We start from the raw sequence: 20,026 nt of genomic DNA on the forward strand, positions 1-20,026 counted from the left end.
CCTCTTTAGTAGGTTCCTAGTTAATGTCATCAATACTAAGCTCATCACTTGAATAACCTAATTCAAGCCCAAATCTATCATCATCTTTATCATAGTCAAACACCAACCCCTTTGCAACTGCTTTCTCTTTTCCCTTCCCCTTGTCCTTCATACTGCAGAAGCTTCACAAACCCCCTCACTCTGTATCTTCCCTTTTCCAGTGTTGTTTTTGGTATGCAAACTAGATCTAGGTTTGGGTGAGGAATCTTCCTTTTGACTATTCTGTTTTTCTATTTTATGTAGTCTAGGGCTTCTCCTAACTGAAACCATCTTCACTCTAGTCTTACCCTCTATTGAAGTAGTCCTCTGCGGAGTTTGTTGGGCCTCATTAATAATGGGTCTCACTGTTTCACTTGCACTAACAAACACTTCTACATACCCTTGCCCATTTATTGTCTCTAAAAGTCCACTAATATCAAATTCATCGACTATTTCCCTCTTCCTGGTGTTAAAGGTTTTTCCTTTTTGCCTATACAAACAGCTAAAAGGGGTGGTCACTTCCACATTGTAATTATTATAACCATGCACAGTTGTAATACCTCGTATTTTTATACATATTTTAAATAAAATAAGTATTTTGAGAAGTATTTAATCAAATTGAATTACTTTATTTAAAGAGTTTAATTAATTATTTAAAATAAGTTGAAAATATTTATAAAAAGAAAGTTTATTTGATTAATTAATTTAATTAAGTTGGCTTTTAATTTAAGGAAAGTTTTAATTTAGTAAAGTTTTATTAGGGATGGGATTAGGAAAATTATAAGAGGAAAGTTAGGGAAAAAGGGTTTGTAGAGAAGGGGTATAAATATCCCACATATGAGGCAAATCAAACTTTGTCTAGAGTGGAGAAAACCCAAGGTAAACTTCTCTCTCCTCTCTCCTTATTTTTCTTTCTTTTTCTTTCTCCTTTTTCCCCTTCCCTTTTTTTTCGGCTGCTCTTCCCCCTCCTCCACTGCCAGCCGTCGGCAGCAAGTGGCCGCCACCGCCAGCAGCAGGCAGCCACCGGCGCTGGCAGCTGGTGCGTGGTGGCTGCCGCTGCACTCCCTCTCCCCCTTTTTCGATTATAAAAAAAAATTAATCTTTATTTCTTAAAACTAAGTTATTCCTAAATCAAATTGTTAATTATGCATTTTGGGATTTGATTTTGATGTTTGATTATAAGTATTATGTTCTTTTTTTTTTTGACACAATATGTTAATTAATTTTTAGATTATGTTTTTAATTAAAAAGCCCCAATTTTTGAAACCCTAGGTTCTTGATTTGTAAATTATTGAAGGGTTATGTTGTACTACCTCCGTTACATATTATTTGCAACGATTTGACATAAAGTAGAGAGGAAACATGTCTAATCGTTGCAAATAATATGTAACGGAGGTAGTATAATGCTTTAGATCTTTGATTAAAGTGTTTTAAGGCTTATTTACAACAAGTTTTAATTGAAATATAGTGTTGGAATTTTTAGTAGAACACTTAAAATCAAGTTTCTTTAAGGAATTTTAATTATCCATTAATTGGGACTAAATTATGATGTGTTAAGTATAATTTCAACATGTTTTAATTAAATTATGAGGGGTTTTATAATAGTATATATTGCTGGAAATTTGTGTAAAGTGGATTTTAATACTTTTCTATAATTTTAAATTGTAAGAGACTTTGAAGTGAGTGATTTTTACTAGTCGTGGCGATTCTAAGATCGTATACAAGGTAGTAAGGTACGTTCGCGTACTTAGCATAATTATGTTGATAAAATAGCATGCTAAATGTGTTTGGTTGATTAGAAGTAGTATCATGCTAGGTTTGGATTGGAAATTATGATTTGGATGTTATTGGTGATTGGATTATGAAGCATGATTTATTTGTGATGGATTAATGAAGGGAAAATAATAGTTTGGAATATTATTTATGAACCATATATTTATTTATGTCATGTTAGAGAGCAAGTTTAATTAAACTAAATGTTTAATTTGGTTTGGAATATTAAAATGGAATTTTATTATGGTTCATATAATTTTTATCAATGCTATAAGCATGAGGAAAGAGCTATATAAGTGTCTATGTACACGAGGAATAAATTGTATGTTGGTGCCTTAGTGCACTTAAGGTGTTCTTAACACCGAGGGATAGGTTTTGTGGCGCTTTATGCGTTTAAGGTGTCATTGGCATCGAGGTAGAATTAAAAAGGATTCAACATTAAATATTATGTGGTCACTAATTATTCAAGAATTAAATTGGTATATTTGGTTGATTGAATAATTATAGTTTGAGAGTCATCACCAAGTTTAATAATCTATAAATAACGTAAAGTGAAATAGATTACGCACCAAAACTCTTGGAACGTATACACCTTGAGTATGAACATATGGGAGGAGTTATGTGACTTTATATTTGATCATAACTTCTACTGGAGTATAGGACGTTGTACATTCCTTTTATTATTATTATGTGCAAGAATTCCGCCACTTACGAGTGGTTATTGATGCTGGTGCGGTTAGCTCTCGTGTTAGTAACCTCAAATTTATTTGGGGGAGATTGAGGGGGAAACCCGTTCGATGCGTAGTCAATACTAAATAAATTATGTAGTGTCTAGTGAGGACTTTTATTGAATGTTGTATGCTTGAAACACAGATGCAACAAGGTAAGTTGTGTGTTGATAGGAAAATTATATGTTAGTGTGTTAATTATGCTAATGTACTTAGCTTTGCTGATTGTGTGTTTTGTATGTTTGTTGGCCTTGTCTTTACCTTGGCCCTATATGATGACCCATTTTTAATGGAGAGTAGTGGAAGCAAGTAGAGATAAGCTTTTCAGGTGATGAAGCATTTTCATGAATGGGCATGAGTGAAGAACGAATCATGCTAGTTTCCATAAGTATATGAATGTGTTATTGCTTTAATTGTTTATGACTTTATTTATTTCTTGTGACTAACGAAAAGGGTTTTGGATTTCGGTTTTGATTAATAAGGGCCTACAATGGTTCCAAGTTGTAGGTTGATTTTATTTTACTTTTCGTTTGACTTTGGTTTGACTTTACTCTCGTTGTTTGACTTTTTAAAGTTGACTTGATTTGAACAGTTTTGAAATTAGTCTCCATTGTGTGTCTTTTATAGTTGCCTTAACCGTTATCACGGTGGCGGTAATGTCTTAGATATTCCTATTTAAAGTTTTAAACAGGGCAAAACAGGTATTTTAAAAGGAAGGAATTTCTAGGGTGTTACAACAGTAGCTTCCCAAATGTAATGCACATTAAGCTTAGGTACTTTCACTCCCCTTCTCCAGTAACACATCCCACCACAGTAGCAAAGTAAACTCCTGTTTTTGTGCACTCTCTTTCTAACAAAAGCCCCCCCCCCCCCCACTCGAAAAACTATATCCATCAATCTATCTGTGGTTGCCATTATCTAGACAATAAATAAATGGAATAACAGTCAACACAACTTGCAATTGCACATATTATATCCCAAATCATACAGCCAAGCACAAATTCCAACTCAATTAACAAAGAATAAAAAAAACATCCAATTCCCATCACAATACAGTTAACAATGCACAAACTAATACTTTTAATAAAACAATCACACAACAATTAACAACAATTAAGCACTAACTACATCATTTTACCAAAGTAAACCCTAATTAACCCTAAATCACATTATTTCGCAATTAAGTTTGACTACTTTATAGTCAGCGACAACTACCCCCAAACTAACCCTAATATCAACACCAAAATTGCAAAATTGACATAAAAAAGTACTATAAAAAGGTTCTATTGGTACCTCTATTGGAATCTTCATCCTGTCGCTGTCAGTAACCTAGAAAAAATCCAAGCTTTTGCTTTGATGAAGATGGCTAACGACTTAGCGCTGAGTTGTTTCACTGAAAAATGACACCTCTCCTTCCAATTAACTTTCCCAACCACACAAACTACTCTAGGGTTTGATTCTCCATCTCAAATTTTGGTGGTTGAATCTCATCCGAGTGTATTGAATGTTTGAGTAATGAATGAGAGAGAGGGAGAATCGAATTCAAGAAGTTAAAAAATTGGAGGGTTAAGTAAACTGTGGGACCCACACTCTTTTTCCGTCATAAAAATTGTTAATTAGTGGTGATATCAAAAGTTTAATTTTTTATGTGGTGTTATAATAAAACTTTGAGAAAATGTGGTGTTACAATAAAAAAAAACTTTCATAATTTGTGGTGTTATTTTCTAAAAAATCCTAAGATTAATACAAATCTTGAAAATAGTACGTCATGATTAACATAAATTGTTTAACATCAAGTCAAAATAAATTGTTCAAAGTAACTACTCCGTAGTAAAAGGCAACACCATTAGCCCCTGTTCTTTTGAGCTCCTGGGCACAACAGAGCAAGGATCAACAGAGTATAGCAGAGCAAATTTCAACAGAGCAGAGCAAAGCAAAGAAAATTTCAGCAATGCAGAGCAGATTCAATCAGAGAGAAATGCAGAGCAGATTCAAGCATAGTAGAGCAAATTTCATTATTATTATTATTATTATTATTATTATTATTATTATTATTATTATTATTATTATTATTATTATTATTATTATTATTATTATTATTATTATTATATCAATAAACCTACATAGTCAATCAATTTACAAGAAATTAGTGGGAATCCGAGATACAATCTAGGACCCCGCCTCTCTAGTTATAGCAAACCTGATCCTGCTGAAAATGTGAGCAGCTACACGAGCACCAATATCCTGAGTCTTAACAAACGCCTGTACCCGCTTCAGCAACGCAATAACATTATTATTATTATTATTATTATTATTATTATTATTATTATTATTATTATTATTATTATTATTATTATTATTATTATCACATTATTATTATTAAATATTATTATTATTCAATACTAATTAATATTATTATCTTTAAATATTAATTATCAATATTAAATATTAATTATAATCATTATTAATAAATATTAATTATTAATATATTTATCTTTAAATATTATTTATTATTATTATTAAATAATAATAAGGAAAAATACACTTTAATAATCCCAACTTTGCCGGATTTACTTTAAATAATCCCAACTTTTGATTATTCTGCAATGATCCCAACTTTCAACTCCGTTTTTCTCCAACAATCCCAAACCAGTCAACAAACTATTATTGTAGGTTACATGACACGTGTTGATATGTGAGTGGCTAAAAAATAATTTTAATTTAAAAAAAAACAAAAATAGAGAAAATAAATAAATTAAAAAAAGGGAGAAAAAGAAAAAAAAAATTGTAAAATCCTAAACCACCCGCCTCTAGCCACCAACGGTGGCTTTCTCCCCTTTCTACCCCTGAACCAACCAGCCACCAGCCATCAATTCTCGCCGCCGAACCACCCCTTACACCGGAAATTGGCTCTTCCACCCTAAACCATCCTCAAAAACCGCCATCACCCTTCACAAAGCTGCCAAAGTACCATTCCCCTCTGCAACGCTACCCCCTTAAATGGACCTCCTCCCTTACTACACCGCAGAAACCGGCGCCCCCTCTCTTCCTACACCGCCGAAATCGACGCCTCCTCCCTTCCAACACTGCCGAAACAGACCCCCCTCCTTTCCCTCAACCAAAAACCGACCTTTTCCCTTCCCATCTTCGAAAACGGTCCCAAGCTCTCGTTGAATTAGGTTTTGGGGCTAGGTTGGGGTGGGGGGAAGCAAGTGAGGTGTCAGAAATTGGTGATTAGAGCCGGAAATTGGGAATCGAGGTAGGAAATTGGGCTGGGAATGGGAGGTCGTGGCTACTGGCGGTGGTTCATGGCTGGCTGGGCATTGAGTCTATTTTTATTTTAGTTTTTAATAACTTTCTTTTAATAAAAAAAACTTATTTATTCCTTTAAAAAATAAATTATTAATTTTTTTAACCAATAAACAAGCAACAAGTGGCAACATATTTTTAACAAAAAATTTAACCTTTTCTCCAAGTTACCGGTAAACAGGATTGAAGAATGAAAACACGGGTAAAAGTTGGGATTATTACATAATAATCAAAAATTGGGATTATTTAAAGTAAATCCGGCAAAGTTAGGATTATAAAAGTGTATTTTTCCTAATAATAATTATTATCTTATTAAATGTTAATTATTAAATATAAATTATTATTATTATTATTATTATTATTAATATTATCAAATGTTAATTATTAAATACTTCCTCCGTTTTTTTAGTTGACACGTTTCTTTAGTTACGTTTTCCAATGCATTAATTAAATCATTAATATCTTTAATTACCGATAAGCAAAAATTATAAACAGTTGGTATTTTGAAATATACATTGTGACGAATCTAACAAGATTCCACTTGACTATATTTTTTCCTTATATATAATAAAAAAAAAATATGGTCAAAGGGAGGTGTGTGAATAGTGCTAAAGTCAAGACGTGTCAACTAATAAAAAATGGAGGTAGTATTAATTATTAAATATTAATTAATGTTATTATTATTAAATATTAATTATTATAACATCATTATTTAATATTAATTATTATTATTATTTTATTATTATTATTATTAAATATTTATTATTATTATCATTATTATTATTATTGTTATTATTATTATTATTATTATTATTATTATTATTATTATTATTATCTTCAAATACTAATAATAATTATTATTAAATATTAATTATTTTTATAATTAATTATTATTATTTTTAAGCAGAGTAGAGCAAAACTTAGCATAGCAAAGCAGCTAAAAAGAACAGGGCCTTAGTCCATTACAACAATTACTCCATGCATTAAATATCAATAAGAAGCAACAACTTCTAGTAGTTTAACGCTTAGGACAACATCAAATTCCGTATTATACATGCTTAATTCTAAAATTCAGTTTTCGGTTTTGTTTGGATCCGATTGGGATCAATCTGATCCAATTTGAAAATCCAAATTTTCAATAAAAATAAATGTATTGTCTTGTGCTTTCATTGTGCTAGCCTTGATGACAAATGGTTGGAAGGAATTAAGTATTGAGGTTTTTGGAGTTGATAGAAGCAAGAGGCTTTCAGTATCTATTGGTAGCCGCTGGAAGTAAACTGTGTGATAGCGGAAGAGGGGCTTGTGAGCACAAAGCAACACAAAGCGGGCAATTAAATCACAAGCACACTCTCGTCTATTTGGGCGACGGAGTGCGGGTGGTTGGGGCTTGTGACAGCTGATACTTCAAGGCGGGCACAAGCAGGTCCAAACCACGAGTTATTAGTGCGTTAAGTTGGTTTGGATTGGAGGGGAGCTATTATGCAAGTAAGACACAATATCTATAAAGGTCTAACAATAAACAAGCATAAAAGCAAGGCAACACTTGGTAGAAGGCTTAAGATTTCATTAATCATTCACCCTCTAAAGAGCTTTAATTTGATTACAAAGAGAATCCCTAGTGAACACTGAACTGGCAGTAACACAATAATGGGACCTCGGGTTTAGAAAACATAAAGTAAATTATTGTTAGTTGAGACGATTAATACAAGAGGGGGGGTGAATTGTATAGAGTTCCTAATGACTACTTTTTGCGGATAAATAAACAATGCGTATAGGAACTTAAGAAAGCACACAGATTTTACGAGGAAACCTTCCAGGGCCCAACTGGAAGTAAAACCTCGACCCTACCTTAGGGATTTCAAACACAAAACACTTCACTATAATAGGGCAAATACCGAGTTACAACCTATTAGACACAGACCTTTATTTCACAAGTTCCTCACTGGACTTGCTACTTGATAGGACCCTATCCTACCCAATCTAAGCACCACACTTAGATTCACTCGTACCACCAAAGTACTACACGTACTGCCAAAGTACAAAACACTCGTACCACCCCAGTACCAAACTCACAGCCTCACCAAGAAGCTTACACAAAACTGTATGTAATTCAAAATATAAATATCACCCAAATAACCCAACCAATACAAATATAAGACGCCTATTATGATAGGTAAGCAATGCACGAAATCCGAAACTAATATGATAAGTTAAAAGTTTGGTAAACTTACTCAATTAAATCATTGTGATTTCTCCACGCATAAACTTACAAAAACCTAAATCATTTTGCTCTCTACTATTTATACAAGTAACACTTGTATAGACAGTAGGTTTTCTAAAAAGATAAATATGTTAACTTAACTTATCTTTTAAACACGGTTTTAGCAAATCAAGTGGAATAAAATCTTTTCCGAAAATAAGTATAAAAGATATTTATTAAGAAGACTTATCTTTCTTAATAAACCGACTTTAGAGAAAAATAATCTTTTTAGAAAATCTTTTCCTAAAATCTATCTTTTATTATTTTCCATATTTATTTTATTTACCAAGCAAACTTATCACGTTTCTAATAAATTTCGTGCACTACCCTACTTACCATATTAACAATAATTTCTAAGAATAAAACCTTAACTATTATTGTTGCGCCGCACTCTGATCAGATGAATTACTTGGGCTCCAAGCATATTAAGTTCCACCAAAGAACTTAACTGCTAGTCTTCAAGTTCCTGTTAGGGAACGTTCCTGTTAGGGAACTTAGTTCTTGTTAGAGAACTCTTCCTCTGATTTGTTTAACTTCTTCAATAAAGATCTTCTTCATGTCTTCTTAGATTCAGATGGTTCTTCAATCACCAAGATTATTCTGCACCTTGACTAATCACACACTAGAGAATATTTATTAGTTGAGTTTGCTTTTAGTTCAAGTTCCTCATCATCAAAACCATTATGCTTCAACAACTATAAGAAAACATCTAAAGGGAATCTAATATATCAAAAGGAATCGGATTCTAACATCTTCGCGCGGGCTTGGCTAGGCTTAGAGCACGTGAAACTCATCATTACCTCATAAGTCTGGTTCCATTGGTGTGCATCCAACTGGTACATAAGAAGCTTTAGCAATTTATGTTCTCGTATCCAACAAATGTATATTTTGGGTTGTGGCATTTATTGAAGCAACATACTAATTCTTATATAAACTTATTTTTCTAGATTTCTTATTGAGTTTATTCTTAAATCTAATGTATGAAATCAAGGTTGTGGTGTTTACGTGAAGCAAAATTTCTCATTTTACCAAAGTTGTATACTTCATTTATTAAGTTCTTACATGTTTTAACTTTGTGAAATATTGAATACGTCATTGAAACTATTTTATTTTACTTTTTTTTTTTGTATAGAAATGAGGTAATTATTAAAAGTTTTATATAATCTCATTATATATCTCATTATATATATGGAAACCACATAATAACTTTTTTAAAAAAAAATTCTTATTGTCTTTCTTTTTTATTATAGTCGAGTATTTGATTTCTAAATAATGGGGTTCAGAGAAAAGTGATATAAAATTATGATTAATTTATCAAAGTCAACAACTATATATATGTCAATAATGTCCTAATATATACGCAGTTTCATGTAATTTGTTAATTTATAAACATTTATAATATAATTTATTTAATTTTGATTTAACTTGAACTCTGTTGTATAAAATGATATATTCGCCACTAGGGCCTTGCTAGGAATAGGTGTAATAATTAGAGGGATAGATATTTGGTTGTAAACTATTACATGACATAAATTCATGGAGTGAGATTTTTTAGGAGTAATTTATTTTGAGGTTTGGATCATGGGTAAATATCCCCACCAAACCGAACCACAAGCTCAGAAACAACCTCCAATCCCACAAACTACCTCACATTCACTAAAATCGATTGTTCCCACCACCAACCACCACCACACTCAACTGCCTCAACTCTATTGTACTAACTTCCAATAGCCATCACCTCCAATAAAGTAAGAGAAGATTTGATAAAAAGAATGAGAGAGACATGCTATGAATCGAATGTTAAAGCACATATGTTTGCTCAAAATAGTGGAATTTTGCCATTAAAGCTCTAGATATGGAGTTGTTAGCTAGGGCCGAATTTTAACCGTCAAAAGTAGTCTAAACACTTGAATCGACGGCAGCAAAACAAATACCCGGTGAGAGAAATACGACGACAATAGAATCATAGATGGCGAAAGCATGATGATTGATGGCGAGGGTACAGTGGCGGTGGGCGAGAAAGACAACAACAGTAGAATCATAGGTTGACGGCGAGGCTACAGTAGAAGAAGGTGATGACGGAAGGATTGAGAAATTACATGGTAATTTGTTACCCTAGGGGGCATGGGTAATGCAATGCGTGGTTTCTACAGGCGGATGCACAATCCGCATGGTGCACCCTTAAAAAAAAGCGAAAAAAACATTGTATTTTTTTTTACACAAAAGGGAAAAGCTTATATTATATCATGATAAAGTTACTAATAGAAACTATCAGCACAAAAGTAGGATAGTAACTGTCGAAGGAAATCAACAGACCAAAAGATTGATAATTAGAGGGCATAGCAAGCCACACTAGATTATCCAAGTTTATCCTACATCAAAAGATAATCCTATTACATAAGAAGATGAAATATAAGAAAGCAAGATAAAGATAGTTTTTGTTGAGAGCAGCATTGGGACTGATAAGATGCATAAGAAGACTATGGATTCTGCATTTCAGGGATTTCCAAAGCATAGGTTTGGAAGACTCCAGGAGGTGGGTAGGAGAAAGGAACCTTTTCCCCAACTTTGTACTTAGTCCTGCCCATAACAGCTAATCTGTCTGCAACAAAATTAACGCATCTATTAGCATGAAAAACACACACTTCCCAATCCCTTTCCAAGAGTGAAGCAACATCTCAAATAATGTTGCCCAAATCGCCATCCTCAAAGGACTTGGGGTCTTTCAACATCTTGCTAAGGCTGTCCGCATCAGTTTCTAGCTCCACAAACTTGATATTCTTATCCCAAGCTAGTAGCAATCCTTCTCTTATAGCTAAGAGCTCAGCAGAGGCAGCTGTAAGAGCATTATATTTCAAAGAAAAACCAGCAATCCAGAGACCCTTATCACACCTAATTACCCCTCCTCCACCAGCATTATCAATACTAATCCATGAACCATCTGTGTTGAGCTTGTGATACCCCTTTTGCGGAGGGGCCCACAGCCGTGGAATCTGAGAAGTAGAAGAAGATGGAGAATCGATGGGAGCAGCCTGGTTTATTCTCAAACAACAAATATAGTCAACATAGAATTTGTTAAAAGTAGATTGAATAAAGGTCATTTTTTGTTCGAAAATAGCTATATTTCTAGTGTTCCAAATGTGCCAAATAGCTACTGTGAAAACCTTTTTCCATGAAGTATTATTAGAGAGATTAAAATCCAACCAATCTAAAAGATTAGTGTTGTAAAAAAGATGCAAATCAATATTCAAAGATTTAAATTTAATAAAAACCAATGACCAAAAAGCAGTTGAATTAGGACAATCTCTGAAAACATGAATAGTATCCTCAATAGGAGCTTCACATCTCATGCACATGGGATCTAGGAAATTCATTTTTCTTTTAAGGGTGCTAGCAACAGGAAGAATGTCTCTAATAAGGTTCCAAAGGAGCATTTTATACTTGTAAGGGACCCTAAGTTTCCACAAGTTTTTCCAACCAAAAGAGGAAAGAAAAGAAGTATTAAGGTTAAAGGGGGGAGAAGTGGAATTATAGGCTGATTTAATAGTAAATTGGCCAGAATTGTGTAAAGTCCATTTTAATCTATCCGAAACAGACACAAGCTTAGACAAGTGATATCCTAAAATTAAAGGAATTAGGTTAGGGGGAATAATGTGAATAATGTTGTCTAAATACCATTTATTATTTCTGATAATATCACAAACACGCCAATGACCTTTAGAATCCGAAATATGAATGTTAGGAATGAGATATAGAGGGCAATCACCTATCCAATGATGATACCAAAGGGAAGTATCTTTACCATCTCCAATATTCACAATAATTCCTTTTTTGAGCACATCTCTTCCCGCCAAAATATCTTTCCAAATAATCGAGTCTGAGGCCTTAGGAATGTAATCTAGGAAGTTAGAATATTTGAGGTATTTATTTTTTAGAATATTAATCCACAACTTATTATTTTGAGAAAGAATTTTCCATCCAAGCTTAGCCATGAAAGAAATATTCCATCTTTTTAAGTCTCTAATACCTAAGCCCTCTTTAGCCATCGGGTCACAAACCACCCTCCAATTGGTCCTAGGAATATATTTAGAACGATTAACTCTATTCCAAAGAAATTGTTTAACCTTTTGTGAGATATAATAATACCTAAGTATTTACCAAAGTTAGTAGTGTTGGTAATGTTACAAACATCACAAATGGATTTTCTGACATTATGGTTCATTTTCCTAGGGAAAATGGCCGAGGATTTAAGGATATTAATTGAGAGACCTGAGATACTTTTAAAGTGATCAAGGACATCCATCATGGTTTTAATATTAGAAGTGGTAGCTTTACCAAAAAGGAAGACATCATCGGCATAAAAAAGGTGAGAAATATTAATATCTTTAGCAATTCTAATAGGTTTCCAAGAGCCATTGTCAACCTTATCTTGAATCATGCTAAAAAGCCGATCAAGGCAAAGAACAAAAATTTAGGGAGAGAGAGGATCTCCTTGTCTTATTCCCCTCGAAGGAGAGAAAGACTCAGTGATTTCCCCATTCCAAAGGAGAGAAATCCTAGGAGTGCAAATACAACTAAGAATAAGATTGACCATGTTAGGAGGGAGATTAATACTAAGAAGGGTGTCCTTAATAAATCCCCATTCCAAGCAATTAAAAGCCTTTGAGAGATCTATCTTAAGAGCCATAAGGTTAGTTTTATTAGAAGCTTTGTTAAAATGATGAGCTACTTCTTTTATGATAATAATGTTTTCCTCAATAGACCTATTAGGAATGAAACTGGCTTGAAAGGGACTTATAAGGTTATCCATTATGGGCTTTAATCTATTAGAAATACATTTGGTGATAAGCTTATAAATAGAGTTACACAATCCTATAGGTCTAAAGTCTTTCATAGTACTAGGGCAATCACACTTACGGATATGGGAAATATAAGAATCATTAATAGCATTAGGGATAGAGCCCTTAATAAAACAGTCAGAAATGAAATTAGTGATAGAGGAACTAAGAGCATGCCAATGCTTTTGCAGAAAGATAGGCTGTAAGCCATCCGGGCCAGGAGACTTAAATGGGGCCATTTGAAAAAGGATAGATTTAATCTCATCCTTAGAAGGAGGCAGGCTAAAACTAGGATCAGAACAAGCTGGATTATTTTTAGGATAATGATAGCTATTCATCATATCAGAATTAATACTAATACTTTTAAAAATATTCTGAAAATAAGATCTTGCCATATCTTTAAGAGAAACCAAATCTTTTATCCAAATACCATCACTATCCTGCAAAGTTAAAATTTTTCCTCTTGTTTTTTTAATATTAGCAAGTAAATGAAAGTATTTGGTATTACAATCAGCATTTTTCCTCCAATCTAAACCCGATTTTTGAGCATAAATAATTCGTTCAATTTTATAAATTTAATTTAATTCAAAAGGCAAATCTTTTTCCAAGTTGACAAGAAAAGGAGAAATTTTTTTTGATAGAGCAATTTGAATACCATCAATCCTAGCCACCAGTCTCCTTTTTTTATTGGTCATATTTCCAAATATATTTTGATTCCAAGATTTAATATTACCAAGAAACTCAGTTCTGCCTTTAAGGAAAATCCCAATTTTGAACAAAAAATTTAGAGAAATCATAATGTTCCAACCAAGCTGCTTTACACCTAAACGGATATGGACCACCTTTACGATTATCAAATATAGATATTAAAATAGGGCAATGATCAGAATAAGTTCGAGCAAGATGTGATACCTGAGTATTAGGGTAGGTATTCAGCCAACTCGGGCTTCCCAAAGCCCTGTCCAGCCGTTCTTGAATGAGATCGAGACCTTCCCTAGCATTATGCCAAGTGAAAGGGTTTCCAGAGAAGCCTAGGTCCACCATGCATGCAGCCTCAGCAAGTTTACTAAGATCGACACACTGACTTTGCCTAAATTTCAAGCCACCCGACTTGCCCAAAAATAACCAGGGAGTATTATTAGGAGGGAGAGAAGCTCTTAAGTCATTCCAAAATTTATGCCTTTGAGCAGGAGTAGAAGGAGCGTGAACCGCATTTAAGAGCACTTCTTTACTGTCAGGACTAAATTTGAACAAAGCGTGGAAATAATTTTTTGTGTGGCCTTCAACATAATCAATTAATTCGACATTTTTGTTATACATTAACCAAATACCACCTCTTAGACCATTTGGATTAATGAATTGGAAATCAGTAAATCCAAGCAAATTAGCAACTTTATCAGCACGTAAACCATCACTCTTAGTTTCTAAAATGATAAAAATGCTAGGCTTATGAGTTGCAATTACCTCCCAAGCGTGAGGAATAAATTCATTCCTTGTTGCTCCCCTTACATTCCACAGAACTATCTTCATGTTAAGACTAGGAAGTTCCGGAACCGGCTTGCCTTTGCAAAAAAGGATACCAAAACGATCCCATTCCTTCCATTGCATGGCACGAGTCATCCGAACTACGTCGTGCATTTTCAGCGGAATTACCATGGAGTCCAACTCCCTGATTGTGTTCAGTGTTTCCTAGAAATTCACCTCTATCTGTAAACCCACTATCCCTTTTCTCATCTTGAAAATTTTCATAAGGTTTTCTGGGTTTTCTAGGTTTTGCTCGTTGTTTCCCAAAGAAAGATCGATTATTTAGGGGTTGGGAGGAGGTGGAACGAGGTCGTGATTCAGGTAATTCGGCCACGACACTTGCTGTCGAAACCAGGGCCGAGCTGATTGCGGAAGAGGTGGAGGGTTGGGGTGGGATTGAGAATTCATCAGGCTGGTAATTTGTAGTAAGGTATTATAACTCATCTCTATCTTGGCCGGGGTCGGAGATGACTCTATCGATGACCATAGCAGAGGAATTGGAGGGGTTGGAGGAGTCAAAACAAGGCTGGTTATTTGTGCCGACGAGAGAGTGGGCTGGAATGGAAATTGGGGTGGTGTTTGAGTCGGAAATGGGTGGTGATTTTGAAGTAGTGGAGGGAAAGGCATGCGTGTAACACCCCAATAATTCTCTCTTTAAATTTGTGAGGACCCTGAACAACATTCAAGAGAATTACTGGCGTGCTACCACCACGTGTTCAAACGTTAAGGCTTTATCAGAAAATAGCAGCGGAAAAACTAAATCAGTTATAAATAAGTTTCAAAACCAACGAATGAAACCAAATTAAGTCATACAACTTGGAACCATTAAGGCCCTTATTCAAAACCCAATAAAAGTAGTAAGTGATTAATTCCAGTGTTCGAATAAATTCAAACCCAAAAGAATTAGTGTCAAATAAAATCGAATTAAAATAAATTCAAACTTGCAAAAGAAATAAAATGCAAACAATCAACTCTCTACTCAAGATCCCCCAACCCGATGAATGCTGCATGTGTAAGAACCTGTGGTAATTCTGCTCCCCAATATTACAAGTGTAAAAATTGGATCGTCACAGGGTCATTGAAAGGCGAAGGCCATGACCAAAGAAAGACACACAAAGCACGCAATCAGCAAAGCTGAGTACATACAAGCTGCAAAATAAATTAAGAAATCCATAACATGCTACTAATAATCAATCATCATGCATCATTAAATTATAGACTCAACACACGACTCAACTATTTATATTACTAAGACTCCATTAATTAATAATAGGTAAATCATTATTTTTATTCATTGGATTACGCAATAGACAAGGTTGTCCAACCCATGCTCCATTTGGAACATCAATAAAAGAAAAACCCCATGCCTCCTTTCGGAAACATCAATAAACATCCAACGACCACGGGCGCGACTCCGTGACCGTAGTTAGTATGAGATCTCACCTAACTCCTAGTTTTGAAAAATATTTGAAATAAGAGACTCGTAGATCAGACGGCCTCGAGAAAAGTACACGGCTAATACCCCATGTACCCCAACCCCTGATTGTCATTACTCCAGAAGTGCACCAATCCAGAGTTTTATTGCTCATCCATCTTGCACTTTACGTGATTTACAGGTTTAGACTTGGTGATGACTCATATGCATAACAATACAATCAATCCAATATCAATTCAATCAAGTAAAACAACTTTTCAATTTCAATTCTTGATTTATTAGTGGCAAGCAACATTTATTATTTATTCCTTTACTACCTCGGTGTATAAACACCTTGAGTGCATAAGGCACCCCAAAACCTTAACCTCGTCTTAGAAGACTTAAATCCTTCCTTTACTCATCCTGCTTGCATAATCATGAATGAGTAATAAATTAATCATTACACCAATAATATACCTTTGCCTCTAAGCGCACCTTGCATAATTAGAGCACAAATAATACTTGCAATATAAAATAGTGCACGTTATACGAAATTCACAATGTATAACCAAACAATTTAACTCAGTCATCCCTATACATGATACTAAGTTCTCGATCCGTCGTCCTTAAACATGCACCTAAAAGAAAGGTTTCGTAACTTGTACGTACCTTGAGCAAACGAATTGGTATGCCACTTTACTAACTAGAAATCACCTTCAATAAACTCCTCTCCTAAGCCAAATAATAACATCTCAATCAATACCCAATCAATCAAATTTACAGCAATACTAACTTACTTTAAAACCTTCAAAATCCAAATCAAACAACACTTTAAAACCTTCCCTTTAGTTAAAATTAAAGGCTTATATATAGTTCTTTAAATTTTCTTCATAAAAACCTTAAAATACACTCTTATACATGAAATTACAGCAAGTTCAAAGTCTAATAAAAATCTGAAAATTATATAAAAACCCCTAAAAATCTCCCTTTTTAATGGGTGATTAAACCCTCTTTATAAAACATTAAAAGTAGTACTTAGAAACTATTTCCAACACTTAAAACTTCAATAAAAACATATATTTATGTTTAATTAACTTTAAACATAATTAATTTTATTAATCAAACTCAAGGATAATATTTTAAGTAAAAAAAAAAACTTCGTTAAAATCAAAAACTGCCCGAAAATCATATTTAGAGGCTGAATTTGGCCACGAGAGGGTGGTGTTCACTACCAAAGGTAGTGAGTCTTTCTTAAAATGTTGTTTCCACATGGAAAACACTATTTTTTCATCAAAATCGGATGAGTTCAGAATCTGATCGGGATTAAAACGTGATTAATATTAACGAACGAAAATCTAAAAACTAAAACACGAATTTACATGTTCAAAATAATCTGGAATTAAGTTAAACTAATCATTAGTTATAATCACCAAAATTTCAAAACATCATTACTATAAAAGCCCTAAATCAATTGTTCATAAAAACCCTAAAATCATGATTTTCAATAATTAAAAACCCTAGGTTATAAAATTTACAAAATCTGAAAATTATGATACTTATAAAATCTGAAATTATAAAGTTTAGTCATCAAAATACAACTTGATACTAATTAAATTACTTTCAAACAATAAAATCAAAATCCATAAATCAATAATTATAATTATACAAATTAATAAAACAAAGGAGAGAGAAAATATGACTAACCTTTTGGTGTGGGAAATTTTTGGGGATTAATGGGGTATTTATAGGAGAGAATGTTGTAGGGTAAGTAAGAAGATTGGGCCTCATAAAATTATTGGGCCAATTAGGTAAATGAAATGGACTAGGCTTTGTTTGTATGATCATGAATTGTAGAACATAGGTTCATAAAATAGTTTGTGCTAAAATAATTTTTGACCAATATTAATAATTTGAAACTTTTGTAATTAAATTCCGGAAAAGTACAAATAAATATTATAAATAAAATAAAATTTCATTTATAAAATATTTAAAAATACGGGGGATTACAATGCGCATTGAGATTGGTTGGGTTGGAGTGATTGGAAGTCTCTAGTGACTTATGGTGGTTGACGATGGGAGGGATAGGGTAGTCGGAGGTAAAGGTTGTTGAGGCGGCGGAGTTAAGCTCTCCCTTCGTGAGATCTTGACAGTCCGTCGGGGTGGTCGGATTGGGGTTAATTTGGCTTTGTTCTTCTCCATGTGAATTGTTTTCTTTGTGTTGTTTTTCAGTGAGTTGTGTTTCGGTGATGATCATGGAGTCTGAGTTATGAATTAATATAGGGGAAGTCGAAGGGTTTGCATGTGTTTCCATGGTTGAAGCCGAGTTGAAGGTTGCCAAATGGCAATTCTGAATTTTGGTTGGATCAATAGAAGAAGAAGGTGAAGCGTGTGGGGATAGAAATTTGGGGGAAAGATTGCTGGGATTATTTTGATTATTTCTGAGTAAATGCTCATCATTTCCATTCATTATTTTAATGGCTAATTTATTTAATGGAGCACTAGTAGAAGAGGAATCTAGAAGGGCAAAAGAATTAAGAGAAGTAGTCTGTTTGTTTGGATTGCCAACACTTTGAGAGGGTGTGGCTTTAGAAATAAGAGCACTAGGCTTAATAGAGGAGGTCGGATTGGGCTTAATGGGATTGGGCCTAGGGCCAGAAATAGGCTTTGAGATTGGGTTTGGTTTAGAAGATTGAGAAGTAGATTGATTTTTTTTCAATGTGGATTTAGCTTGATTGATTTTTTTCTTATTGGTGACAATAGTCCAAAGACCATATTCCGAAGAAGTTTGGGGAACCAAGACCCCTAATTCATGGTTAGTGGGAGAAGAAGACTTTCCATGGGTAGTGGGAGATAAAGAATTGTCATGGGAAATGGGGGATGAAGACTTTTCAATGCTTAAAAATTCTTTGTCTGAAGAAATAGAGGTAGTAAGAACCCCTTTCCCTTTATCAACTAAAATCACCTTTTGGTTACATTTTTCTTTAGTATGCCCAATTTTTCCACAAGAGAAACATGAACACTGTATGTTCTCATATTCGATAGCTTGCCATCCATTACCCACCCAAACATTGGTAACTAAAGGAACTGTTAAATCAATATCTAGGCAAACTCTAGCATATCTAGCACGAGTTAGATGATCTGTAGCATAATCAACACGGAGAGGATTACCTGCCAATTTTGCTATGCCAAAGAGAGCTTCCTTGTCGTAATATTCCACCGGCAATTCCGGAAAGCGTATCCAAACAGTCATTCTATCAAAGGGGTTCATCGAAGGTCGAAAATTAGGTTTCCACTTGGTTAACATTAGATAATGATCTAGAATAAACCAAGGACCTCCTAACATAGCTCTTTCATAATCATCTTGGATAGAAAATCTAAATAAATAAACATCCTTTTCGAGATCAATAATTTCAAGAGAACCTTTTGGTCTCCACATTGCTCGAACCCTTTGTGTGATAAATGAAGGTCTAACCGATATGCCCAAGCATTTTCCCATTAAGGTTAATTTCCTTGGCTTTCTTAATTTTGCTAAAGTATCCTTTTGGAAAGAAACAACTTTTAAAGGATCAGGAGGAGGTAAATCTTCATCCTCCCATTCAGAAGAAGTAATGATAATTTTCTGTGCCTCCGAAAACCATTGAGATGAGGCAGTAACAGCCTCACAAAAGGACTTTTTGATCAAAAGAGGAGGAGAGGTAAGCTTGTCCTCCTCAAGCATAATAACATCTTCCATAGGTGTCCCTACATCTTTGTCTTTGGATACCTCTTGAGACACCCTTTGAGACACCTCTTGAGACGCTTCTTGAGAAACTCTCAAGTTTGAGTTAGTAGGGATCATTAGATCACTAATGAGACCTTCACGATTAACAGGATCGTGCACCTCCATAGGGAGAATAGCATGATTAGAGAGCGAACCTTGCTCTCCCTTATCCTCCAATATTTCAACATCAAGGTTATCTGAACTTTGAATTCGGACATTATGGATAGAGCCATCCATATTGCAGAATGAAAGGGAAAAAGAACAAAAGAAAAGAAAAGAATGGTAATAGGACAGGACAACGAACGAAACTCGACGACTGAATACCTGTAAAAAGAAAAACAATTTGAGAAAGAAAGCTTACAAAATTACTAACAAAGGTTCCCAAGGCCCCCTTGCCAAAGC

At 34.0% G+C, this 20,026-nt stretch overlaps 1 protein-coding gene across 1 annotated transcript; it reads right to left on the bottom strand.

The window, feature by feature from the left end:
• Positions 1-13,679: 13,679 nt before the first annotated feature.
• On the bottom strand, positions 13,680-14,564 carry LOC145624749 (uncharacterized). Its single transcript, XM_081677841.1, has one exon. It carries the CDS (start codon positions 14,562-14,564, stop codon positions 13,680-13,682), a length of 885 nt encoding a protein of 294 aa, XP_081533967.1.
• Between the last annotated feature and the right edge of the window lie 5,462 nt (positions 14,565-20,026).

Source organism: Chenopodium album, chromosome 3, assembly GCF_948465745.1.
Source record: "Chenopodium album chromosome 3, dcCheAlbu1.1, whole genome shotgun sequence".
Classification (NCBI taxonomy): domain Eukaryota; kingdom Viridiplantae; phylum Streptophyta; class Magnoliopsida; order Caryophyllales; family Amaranthaceae; genus Chenopodium; species Chenopodium album.

Coding starts and splice junctions, on each gene's coding strand:
- LOC145624749 (XM_081677841.1), bottom strand. CDS start 14,564: ATGCACGACGTAGTTCGGATGACTCGTGCCATGCAATGGAAGGAATGG.